Consider the following 12,575-nt stretch of genomic DNA (forward strand, 5'->3'; position numbering starts at 1 on the left):
GGTTTAAAAAAGCTATTGTTTAATGTTTTAAGGAGGTGACGCTCAGCCAATCAAAAAAGAGAAAGGTAGCTAAAACAGCATTTTATGACATTTTCTCTTACTGGACCTCTTTGAAATACAATTGAATACCCCATTATAGCAACAACAACAATAATAATAATAATAATAATAGCAATAATAATTGGGAGGGGCGGCGCGGCTGTGATTATGTTCTCTGAGGGGAGGCTCACCTTCCCACACTTTGGGAACCCCTGCTCTAGTAAAGTACGGTTAATGTATTATATTATTGAGGAAGAATTTGTCCGGGGCTAAAGAAAAAACATCCGGGGTCCAAGGTGACGCTCTTGGGTCGAACGGCTCCTACACACGTCGGCGTGCGTTGTCGCTTTGCCGGCGGGGGGGGCTGAAACTCGACCAACAACCAATCACATGAATCTCCCGCCCCAGACGCACAAGCACGCCGTTTCATTGGCTAGAGCTTGTACTGGCATATGATTCGATTGGCTGACGCCTCCGTCGAGGCGGCAAAAGTAGAACATTGCTCTACTTTTGCAGCGAGCACCGCGAGAGAAGCAACGCTTTGCTCCCACAATGCAGTTCGGCAAATCGTGACATCACCCCATTCAAAGTGAATGGGCAGAAGCGTTGAAGCGGCTATGGAAAGCCAAAAGTGCCATAATACGGGGGTGAAAAAACGCGCGAACATACGGGGAGGTCCGTTTTTTCGCGCGAAAAAACGGGCCAATATACGTGCGAATGTTCGCGCGGTTTTTTATATGATAATGAGCCCCTCCTTCTGATTTCCTTAGCCAATAAGTTCAAAGTGTCTGTAACCAATCAGTGAAGGGTAAAGCCAGACCAAAACAATCTGTAGATGAAAAGTTCCTGACATGGTGAGGCTGTGCTGTAAATTGTGCATTATTCCAGATTCAGGGGACTAAGTATTAATTTGCCTTTGAATATAATAAATATATCAATCAATATATCAATATAACCTGCCTTCATTGTTTTTTTTTTAAATAAAATGGCATTACCCTTTTCCTTAAACCTCTGGAGTGTGAAGTGAAGGTATTTTCTCAATTTTTAGATGTCTCCTTAAATCCACTTTTAAATGTACTTCTTATAACATGGCATGGTGTTACATGTCAAAATGTTCAGTAGTCTCTGGTGTTGCTAGAAATGCAAATTCACTCACCTTAGAGCACTGTCTTATGAGAAACCTAGCTTAGAAATCCGATTTTTGGAAAACTTCAAAACTGTTGTGAAACACATATGTACTCATGTCATCCATTTTTTTTGGTGTTTCAGATTTTGTTCACCAAAGTCTTTGGTTCACAAAAGTAGTGAAATATATCAATTACACTATAAGCCTATATAAAAGTGTTGTTCATGTCTAAAATGAAAATGTGTAAATTATAATTTAGAGTAAAATATTTCCATCCCTCTACTTTCACCACAGAAAAGTTACATCAGGACTGAATAATGACTTCATATTCCATACCAAGGTGTATGTGATGTGTACAAATACAAATTCAGCATTTCAACTTTATTTTTCAACCAACTATTTATGTTAACATATGAAACTGTAAAATCTCAATATTTCCAATATCAGAACTTTTTCAACCAACTATTCATTATAAATGTAAAGACAGGGGGTCTTTGTCCATGGTCTTTGTCTGTCTTCCAAGACAGTGGGTCTGGCTGCTGTGTAGGTGGGGCTGATGGTGCATGGCCTGCTGGTGGCTGTGTCGGAGGGAGGTAGGTGGGATTGTCCCGGGTTGATGCTGGGATTGTCCCGGGTTGATGCTGGTGGCTGGATGGGAGGTACGTGTGCTAGGCGAGACTTCTTTGCTGGCTGGGTTGATCGTGATGGCTGTGGTGGAGACCTTTGTATCGAGGTGTATCTTAATCTTGTGGCAGGCACAGATGGAGGTGGAGGCCGCTGTAGGGATGCTGGTCCTCTGGTCCTCGGGTCCTTGGTGGTGATGGCTGTGGTGGACGCCTTTGAGCCACGGTAGATTTTGACCTGGGGGCCGGCACAGATGAAGGTTCTGGCTGCTGGATAAACGCCGCCTCTGGGCCACTAGGCCCAGGCAGCTGTGAAATCTGAAGGAAAAAAAACATACCTTTACATTTAGCAAATCAAAATAACTGTATGACGTATTTTTCTCTAATCAAAAATGGAAATAAATCCACATGCCATATTATGACTTTTATGAAGGATTAAAGCCTTCTTCATTTCCAGTATATAATACAGTGATAACACACACAACCCGGTTGACTGTACTCACTTTAACCTGGCTCTGTTGTACACTGATAGGCACAATATTAGCATAGCATTAGCGCGCTATTAGAATTTCAATAATATGAACAATTATGAACTCAGACCAGCATTTCACATATTTATACAAGCAGAATACACTTGAAATGTAAGCCAAACTACTGCACGGGAGTCATACACCTAGTAACATAGAAGAACAAAGAAGCTAGCGGACGCCATTAGCCACTGTAGTGGAGCCGAACTAGCTGACAGAATGACATTAAACTACACATAAAGAACAGTTTCAAACACACTTCTTAGATCGAAATATGACATAATCTTTGTACACACTACTAACCTGTTGAACAGGAGAAATGAATGAAGCAGAGGGAACGTTGTTGCCGTTCCAGCCAGAATGCCAAGTCTGCGGCAGACACATAATAACAACACTTACTTTACGGCATGCGCTCAGCAACACATTCCCTTTTACGGCATGCCCACTGAGGCCTTTCCGTGTCCTATACTGCCCTCTGCTGCCCTCTGCTGTTTGTAATGATATACAATATTTAACATAAACATGCCTTCGAGAGTATAACTTAATTTATACAAGACAATATACATTGAAAATGTGCCCACATATTTATGCGGTTATCTGAATCATATTTCTACCCCTTATATTAGAAAATATATGATTAAATATCTAAAATATGCGCACTTCGACGTTGCGTGGGTGGACTCCAGTTATATCTTTCAAACTAAATCTATCCACTATCTGCTTGTAGACTAACGGTCAAAGGGTCTAATATCCGGGAGGGCCGGGCTCGAGTCTCGGAAAGGAAACGTTTTTTTGTGTTATCTCTTTTCATTCACTTACAATCTTTGTATAAATGCAAAGTATTCCAAGGTCTGCTTCACCTTAATTGTCCCAACTGCTTGGCAACAGCTGTCTGTTCTCCAGTTGTTTAAGGTGGTAGCCTGTCGCCTGCGTTCATGTTTCAAATAAATGGGAATTGATCAGCCTCAGATGTATTAATTTATAAAAAAAAAAAAAATTGAATTCGAATGTTTCTCTTCAGTGCAATTGCAATTGCACATTGCATCATTTTTGTGTTCTTTGTTCTGTTTTAGAAAGGAAGGATTGTTTACTTTTTTCGTTGTCTACAAAACCGGAAAAACAACATAATTGTGCTTTTCCAGACACTGAAGAAAGAAAAATACCATGAATTTTCGGTATCAGGGCTGTTAGGGAAAAGATCAGGCAATATATCTTGAGAGAAAACTTATCTTTTGATCCCGTTTGAATTGTGCCACGAATTACACTTATGATGTTTGTCATCTTAAACAATCACTTCCATGTCAAAAAACTCAGTTTGTCGTAAAACTGTTGAAATATAAGACTATGAAAAATACGCAACTAGAAAGAAGTGAAATGTGCCAACGTGACAGCCGTCTTGGTGTGTGGTGCGCGACGGGAGATGTAGGTCATTGACTGGTTTCAGGCAAAAAAAAAGTGTTACTTCACAGTTTTACGACACATTTCAATTTTTTTGACTTGCAAAATTATCTTTTAAATTGACAAAAATCATATGTGTAATTTGTGGTTCAATTCAAACGGGATCGAAAGATAATCTTTCTCTCTCCATTGACTTCAATACATACCTTTTCCGAAATAAGGTCCCATGGAGCTCAACCGGAAAGGGAGGGACTTCGCCTCTCTATAAGCATGCAGCAGCAGTAGCAGCAGCCGGAAAAATGTCCACGAGAAACTTCATCTTGCGTTGCAAAAGGACAATAAATGACTGCACAAGACTTCTCCAAACAGATGATGCCGGTCATGCCGTGTTACAATCCACAGTAACGAGGTAAGGGCCAAGCCTATCGCTACTACCAACACAAAGGAATGTAGTTTGTTTTTGCATGTAACGTAAACTGAGGTTGTGTGAGATCTTTCACACTTACAAATTCTGTCTTCTCCCCTATTTCACCAAACCGTTTACTGGCAGGTTAGAAACCATGGAAAGGAGCCTCGAGTGGTCACGGGCAGGCTAATTAACGTCCCTACAGCTGATCTTTTACTTCAGGACCTTCGGGAATATATACTTGAAGTCCGGAGATCTTGGCCTACCACACCCGCACAACAAGGTAGGTCGATGTGATAATTGTTCACTTTAGCATAGGCTTTCGTTGATAAACCAGTGCTAGTATTGTTGAGTACTAAGTGTCCAACAGGCCAATACATTTTAAAGTAATTATTTGTTTTAAATATGGGTAATACCAATATAAACACCTTTTTTTAATCTGTAGTTGCCAGCTATTAATTACAACATTCTGGTGAGACGCTCTGAGTCTCGAGTTGTCCACTTAAAACTGTACTCCAAATTCCACCTTTATATCCTGCCACAGTAGAGGAGACGCTATTCCCCCTCCCCCGTCGAGGGCAGTCTGGCCATCTGTAGTACACCACGTATCATCAAACGTGTGAATGAGGACATTGAAAGGGTGCCAGAGGGGGAGTCTCTGTCTTCAGGGTTGGAAGACACAGACTGCAACTATGTATCTCTATGCCCATACACATTTATGCTTTTGTTCTTACTGTATACTACAACTATAGTGTATTGCATGTCCACTGGTTTAATGCCAAACTGCATTTCATTTTTTTTTAAAGTATCTTTAGGCTGGGCAATGACAATAAAATAGACGCATTGTGTGCGTTTCTGGCACAACGGCATAAATGCGTTGCTTTTACAACAATGACAATAAATGTAATCTAATGTTTTGCTGTTGTTGCAGGTCATTCTGGCTACCACGCCCCACTCATTTTGTTGGGTGGTCGAGGTCCCCCACAATTCAGCATTTCCAGAGAGCAAATCTCTTTTTTGAGGAGCTGTGGTTTTACAGCAACAAAGATGGCACAGATATTAAAAGTATCTCTGCGCACAGTGAGACGGCGATTGAGGTATGTAGCAATGTCTTCAACATTGGAAGTGCCATCTTGTCTCAATTTATTGTAAACATCCCAAGGAGGGGTTGTAGCCATGTTACACTATGCATGTTGTAAAGTAAATCTGAATACCGTAGGTCTCATATATTTAAAACATGTTTATTTTTCAGGCAGTTCCACATGCTGCGCTCTGGGACATACTCCACCATCTCAGATGCTACACTAGACGACCTCATCAAGGAGATAGTGGCTGGGAATAACCAGATTGGCCCTGAATCTGTCAGGGCACAGCTGCAGGCCCAGCAGATGTGGATACAGAGACGCAGAGTGCGGGACAGCATGAGGCGGATAGACCCAGAAGCAGCTTCACTGGACATGTCCTCTCAAGCTGCAGAAGACAACTCCAAAACAGTGGAGGATCTGCAGAAGCAACTGCAGGAGTTAAGAGTCCAGCGAGAGTTTTGCTAACAGAGGTTTGCTGGCTCCGACGACAACATCCGATTCTATACAAGGTAATGTTTTGGCTAAATTCTATCCAAGTTTTTGAGATGGGTTAGCTTATAAAGAATCCTGTTTACCTGCCGTGTGACCGCTGACTATATGCATGCAGTGTTGGAATAAGTACTCAACTTAACTGAAGTATAAGTAAAAATACTATGGTTTTAAAATACTCCTGAACTGAACATGTAGAATCATAAATCCTGTGTTTTCATATATAAAAAGTAACTAGAAACTATGAAGGTTAACTAAATGTGGTGGAGTAAAACATATTAATACTAACAACATACTGATAATATTTTACTACAAGTGGAAATCTTCAAAACCTTACCAAAGTAAAAGTATGTCAATATCCACTGCGTTTCCCCCAGTTGCACACGTAAGAATGAAGAGTAAACGTAGTCATTGTGTGTAAAATGTTCCCTGTATGTTTTAGATTATTATTACTGCTGCTAATGTAGTTGCTACATTTTACTGCTGTAGATTACTATACCTGCACCTAGTGCCTTCTTACTCAGTCTATTTGAATTGTAATGTATTATAGCAAACAAGAGGAAAGCATTAGCCCATGTGTTACAGTTAACACGATTGTATTTACTGTCAATTAATGACTGACATGTGTCTTTTGTGTACAGATTCCCGAGCTATAACCACCTGATGGCCTTCTGGTTTTTAATTGAGCCTTCAATTCATTAAATGGTTTGTGTTACTAGAGCGATATCAACTGCCAAGAGTAATGAAGAAGTGGTTACACACGCACGTCCATCAACGGTAGGTTACGTTTCTTTTAACACACAATCTAAACACAAACTGAAGGGAAAATGTCTCTCCGACATTTCATTGCTTTTGTGTAGGCTAAAAGGCTAAAGTACTCAATCCTTTTTGAATACATCAGAGAACTAAAACAACTTAATGTTTTTCCCATAGTGTGCTACACTCATGACATTAATATAGTAACCTTTTTTTGTTTTTATCTTCCAGAGACAGCTGCTTCAGCCAATTGACGAGTTCTTCCTTTTTCTATGCTTCCTGTCGGTGGGTTTGAAAGAGAGGGACCTTGCAAACCGCTTCAACGTACACCAGTCCACTGTGAGCCGCATCATTGCAACATGGACAAGTTTTCTTACAACTTTATTGGGGTCACAGTGCATCTGGCTTACACCTGCAGAAGTTCAAGCCCACCTCCCAGAGGCATTCAAAGATTTCCCAGACACACAGGTGATCCTGGATTGCACAGAGCTGAGGTGTCAAACACCATCCTCACTCCTCCTCCAAAGTGAAATGTATTCTACATAGAAATCTCACTGCACCATGAAAGCCCTGGTTGGCATAGCCCCACATGGTGCAGTGACATTTGTTTCCAGTCTGTATGGTGGTTCTGTCAGCGACAAGGAGATTTTCAAACAATCTGGAATAGCTGCGTTGTTGACTGAAAACATAGCAGTGATGGTAGATAAGAGCTTCCTGATCAGCGATTGCTGCAAATGCAAGGTGTACTGCCCACCTTTTCTGTCAAAGCAGAAGCAAATGCCAGCCTATGAGGTGAGGGAGACACAGGCCATTGCCAGACTGAGGGTTCATGTAGAGCGTGTCATTAGGAGGATAAAAGAGAACAAACTTTTTGATGGTGAATCCCACATAGGTATTGTTTGTATTCTTATCGATAGTCATGAACTTTCTCTTGTGACAAAATAGACTCTCCGTTAGTAAACGTTTACTCTGTGTAAAAGTGATTTCTGTGTGTAAAAGTGAGGTAACATGTGTAGATGAATAACATCAACTTGTATTCGTCCCACACATACACACCTATAGATGTAGTTATATTTGTGTCTGTGACTTTATATTGAATGGGAAATAACTGGAAAATACCTGTGTAAGAGAGAGACTCCTGTCCCGCCTCTCCATTTTATTTTTAGTTGTGCATTGTTATTTGTGCTTTAGAAACATTCCACTTGAACTTTATTTGAATGAACTTAGTAGTAATTATTGTCCTATATTTCTTTCAGATTTCACAGCTGCCTGGGCCTAGGAGAAAGAACCTCCATCTGTGCCTGCACCAAGGTCAAGATCTACCGTTGCTCAAGGGCCTTCACCAGAGCCATCACCACCGAGGACCAAAGGACCAGCATCACTACAGCGGCCTCCATCTGTCCCTGCCACAAGATCAAGATACACCTCGGTACAAAGGCCTCCACCACAGCCATCGCGATCAACCCAGCCAGCAAAGAAGTCTCGCCTAGCAGACGTACCTCCAATCCAGCCACCAGCATCAACCCGGGACAATCCCACCTACCTCCCTCCGACACAGCCACCAGCAGGCCATGCACCATCAGCCCCACCTACACAGCAGCCAGACCCACTGTCTTGGAAGACAGACAAAGACCATGGACAAAGACCCCCTGTCTTTACATTTATAATGAATAGTTGGTTGAAAAAGTTCTGATATTGGAAATATTGAGATTTTACAGTTTCATATGTTAACATAAATAGTTGGTTGAAAAATAAAGTTGAAATGCTGAATTTGTATTTGTACACATCACATAAACCTTGGTATGGAATATGAAGTCATTATTCAGTCCTGATGTAACTTTTCTGTGGTGAAAGTAGAGGGATGGAAATATTTTACTCTAAATTATAATTTACACATTTTCATTTTAGATATGAACAACACTTTTATATAGGCTTATAGTGTAATTGATATATTTCACTACTTTTGTGAACCAAAGACTTTGGTGAACAAAATCTGAAACACCAAAAAAAATGGATGACATGAGTACATATGTGTTTCACAACAGTTTTGAAGTTTTCCAAAAATCGGATTTCTAAGCTAGGTTTCTCATAAGACAGTGCTCTAAGGTGAGTGAATTTGCATTTCTAGCAACACCAGAGACTACTGAACATTTTGACATGTAACACCATGCCATGTTATAAGAAGTACATTTAAAAGTGGATTTAAGGAGACATCTAAAAATTGAGAAAATACCTTCACTTCACACTCCAGAGGTTTAAGGAAAAGGGTAATGCCATTTTATTTAAAAAAAAAACAATGAAGGCAGGTTATATTGATATATTTATTATATTCAAAGGCAAATTAATACTTAGTCCCCTGAATCTGGAATAATGCACAATTTACAGCACAGCCTCACCATGTCAGGAACTTTTCATCTACAGATTGTTTTGGTCTGGCTTTACCCTTCACTGATTGGTTACAGACACTTTGAACTTATTGGCTAAGGAAATCAGAAGGAGGGGCTCATTATCATATAAAAAACCGCGCGAACATTCGCACGTATATTGGCCCGTTTTTTCGCGCGAAAAAACGGACCTCCCCGTATGTTCGCGCGTTTTTTCACCCCCGTATTATGGCACTTTTGGCTTTCCATACTGGCACACAGCCTCTAGGTGTCTCTCTCGGACGTTTAGCTGGGTCGGGCGGATTTGTAAAAAAATCTGAAATTCGTTTTTGAGACATAGGCTAGTTCTAGCTGGCGTAGTTGAACTCAAATCATGTAGCCTATGCATATGCTAAAAACAAATGAGAGCCGCGAACGCAGCAAACATAAAAAAAATTCCCGCTACTTTTTTTTTTTTTTTTTTACACATAGGCCAACGTCACAGTGAGCTGTCAGATGCAGTCTGCATAGCAACAGCTATGCCATGCCAGCCAGGCTGCTGTATTGAGCCAGGCAGGGTGCATATCACATCAAAAGATCTGTATTAAGAAATACATGTAAGTCAGACAAATTGAGTTTAAATTCAGAATCTTTATTTTTATTTTTTTAACGTAGGCTAATCCTGTGATTCCTGAGGCTGACGGGAGGGGGTGCTGCCGCACCCCCCGCACCCCTAGTTCCGACGTCTATGCCCGGACCCCCAGACTCGGAGGAGCACAGGGATGTCAGTGTTGTTTATGATGCATGGTATAGAAAGTACATTATTGAAATGAAACTTACTTTTACAAACAGTGAGTAGCTTGGCAGCTGTAGCATGTGTATTGCAGGACATGTGTGATCCCTAGTTTCCACCGGGTCCGTCTGCGCCGTGTTACGGCTGCGCCGCGGTTTTGGTCCGACCTCCTCTAGCGTCATAACCAAGCGGCAAACTCTGTGGAAGAGCCGGGACGCCAATACGGAAGTGGCATACACTGCAGTTCATATATTGGCCGATAGGGACTGACTGCAGAAAGGAGCAATTTCCATAGACCCCATGTTAAAATGCCCAACTTTACAGCAGAAAAAAACATGTTTCTACCCATGGAGGCAATAAATATTATTATGAATATAATTAGATTCCACCTTCGTGATTATGGATCTGTGAGTGAATTGTTTTCTAACACGACCCTTTTTTTATATTAGGTCTTAAAGTTTTTGCATAAATTAGGGCATGGTCACATTGAGTGACGGCTCTGTGAAGTGACTGCTGCTGTTAGCTTCTTGTCTCTCTGCTAGCTGCTCCGTGAAGATACAGGCACTCTGCCTGTTCAGCTCATCCAGGGAACACAACTTTCCCCCGGCCGTGTTTGTTTGTTCTTCATGCTTATATATCGGACTATTGTGACTCGCTCTGCGGTTGAAACAGACGGAGCATGAATGCAGTTTTGCAGTAAGTGAAATTCGAATACTTACTTATGTGTTAATGATTTTAATCAGCTAAGTAATGAATGTTACGGCTTGGGTTAGCGTGTAAGCGAGTGGTAGCTACATCGGTGCTAACGATGCTAATAGTAGCCTCCAAGTTAAAATCATAGACTATATTTATAAAGGTTAAAACGAAACAGACTAGTGTTAAGCGTTAAGTGGGATAATACTGTACAACAAACGGCTTCTGTTTGAGGTTGATAAAATAAGGTCATCCTTGTAACTTAGAGAGATTATTATTATTTAGGGAGGAACTGTATACATCGCTAAGGTTAATTTAAATTGGCTATGCTCAAGTATGTAGACAAGCTAATGTCGAAGTAGTGTATGTGAAATCAACCTCACAATAAGATGTGTGTATATTACAATTATTAATGTCATATTTCAAGTAGGGCCGGGACTCGATTAAAAAAATTAATCTAATTAATTACAGGCTTTGTAATTAATTAATCGCAATTAATCGCATTTTTAATCTCATATAAATATTTGACCTGAGAACAGTGAGAAGCAATTTTTTTCACATGGATTTTAGTATACCATTGAATAATGACTGAATACATAAGCTTAAGCAACAAAACATTGTTTATTTTTTTCAAGGTGGTACTTAACCAAGACCAACAGAAAAGTGCAATTTTTGCCATAAAGTGTAGCAATAGCATATTTAGGAATATAGTACATTTCAGAGATTCAGGTAGCCTGTAGGTAGGTAGACCTTCTGTAAACTATAACACTTTGTTTTTTAAGTAAAACACAATACTTTCAAGTACATTCAGAACATTGGAAACCCTGACTATTAGAAAACATCTCTCTGTTGCTTCAGAGGCCATAACAGACTTTGTTGATTTACCAACAGTTGATTTAAAAAATCTAATACATTTCAGTCCAACTCTCTCAATAACCTTGGCCAAAACAATAAACAGTTCAACATAAAGTGCCAGTTGCACCAACAACATAATAAATAGTTCAACATAAAGTGTACTGTACCATTTAAAATAAAATAAAAAAGTGCCAGTGATTGACCTCAATCCCTCCTATTCTTCCAATATCCTGATGAAAAATAAAATCTCTCTGTTGCATAGGCCACTGTTTGATCAACGCAAATTGGGTGTGGGTCCTTGTACTCCGAGTCGGGCTAACGTCCACGCTAGCTTCCACGCTAGCTGCTATAGGTTTTGCATCGAGGTGATACTTGAGGCTTGATGTGCTGCTGGTGATATGCAAATTCCTTTTTGCATAATTTGCAAACAACCTTGCTATATCGACGCTTCCATCCGTCCGTTTTTTAAAACAAAATGTCCCATCCACGGGGCCAACCAAAGCGGTCTCATCACCTTCTTCGTTCGACTATTGTTCACTGTGGTTTGTTGTTGTTTGAAGTAATGAACGTTAGTTGGTGCTCCAGTATAATCGGTACCCCTGAAACTCATCCAGTGAGAAACGTTCCGCAGTACAAAAATAAGTGCGATTAAAATGCGTTAATTTTTGTGCAATTAATTAATCTTAATTAACACGTTAAAGTCCCGGCCCTAATTTCAAGATGTTTATATAGATATTACAATATGATTGGTTGAGCTGGAGTTCATTATTGAGCTTACACGTTAACATCACAGTCATCTGAAGAACGAACCCAAACCTTGTTGTTTTTATGAATTGCATTACCAAATTGGTATCAAATAAACAGCAAGCATTGGTAACACAACTTCCAAAGTTACAGTAAAATAAAAAGGACCCTGACTCGGACAATACACAATCCAACATGTTCAACAGAAGAGAATCAGTTATATTGTTTGTACACATGGTACTTTACATATATATCTGTTTGTTTAAGGTGTCCAGGTGATGCAGACAGGCTGGACCAGAGAGACAGAACTTGACTCCTCACAGCAGTGAACTTCAGCTCAGGTACAAAGACTCTTTTTTTCATACTGTACAAAGAATCAAGAAAGTATTGACTTTAATACACTGATATACATTCCATTAAACAATACTAGATCACCTACACACCAGTGAAGTTCAGGGTTTTTTCTTTGCAAAAAGTTACATTTAGATGTTAACAAGCAATATGATTTTGTCAGCTTTCTAATTTAATGTATTAAATGCAAAGATATTTAACACATAGTGAGAACTGCTCCTATTTATCTCTCAATATTTTCTGTCAAAAAACGTGGTAAAAGTTATACTTTCAGTGAGACAACAGAGCAAGCTTCTACAGTTGCACTACGTTTTGATAACAGTTCAA

General features: G+C 40.1%; 1 protein-coding gene across 5 annotated transcripts; it reads left to right on the top strand.

Annotated features, from left to right (window-relative positions):
- Window positions 1-2,989: 2,989 nt before the first annotated feature.
- On the top strand, window positions 2,990-8,257 carry LOC307017831 (uncharacterized protein). 5 transcript variants are annotated; one of them, XR_013802268.1, is made up of 6 exons: window positions 2,990-4,402; window positions 5,051-5,216; window positions 5,372-5,713; window positions 6,335-6,470; window positions 6,681-6,788; window positions 7,706-8,257. XR_013802268.1 is itself a non-coding variant. In XM_079647667.1 (6 exons), exons 4-6 carry the CDS (start codon window positions 6,436-6,438, stop codon window positions 8,121-8,123), a joined length of 507 nt encoding a protein of 168 aa, XP_079503793.1. In that variant the 5' UTR covers window positions 2,990-4,402; window positions 5,051-5,216; window positions 5,372-5,713; window positions 6,335-6,435; the 3' UTR covers window positions 8,124-8,251. The 5 variants fall into 5 exon arrangements, 2 of the variants coding, with proteins under 2 accessions (XP_079503793.1, XP_079503794.1); XR_013802269.1 differs by having other exon boundaries at window positions 2,990-4,122; window positions 4,264-4,402; window positions 6,335-6,917; XR_013802270.1 differs by having other exon boundaries at window positions 6,681-6,917; window positions 7,706-8,256.
- Window positions 8,258-12,575: the final 4,318 nt, after the last annotated feature.

This window comes from Notothenia rossii, assembly GCF_949606895.1.
Source record: "Notothenia rossii genome assembly, chromosome: 9".
NCBI classification, from domain to species: Eukaryota; Metazoa; Chordata; class Actinopteri; order Perciformes; family Nototheniidae; genus Notothenia; species Notothenia rossii.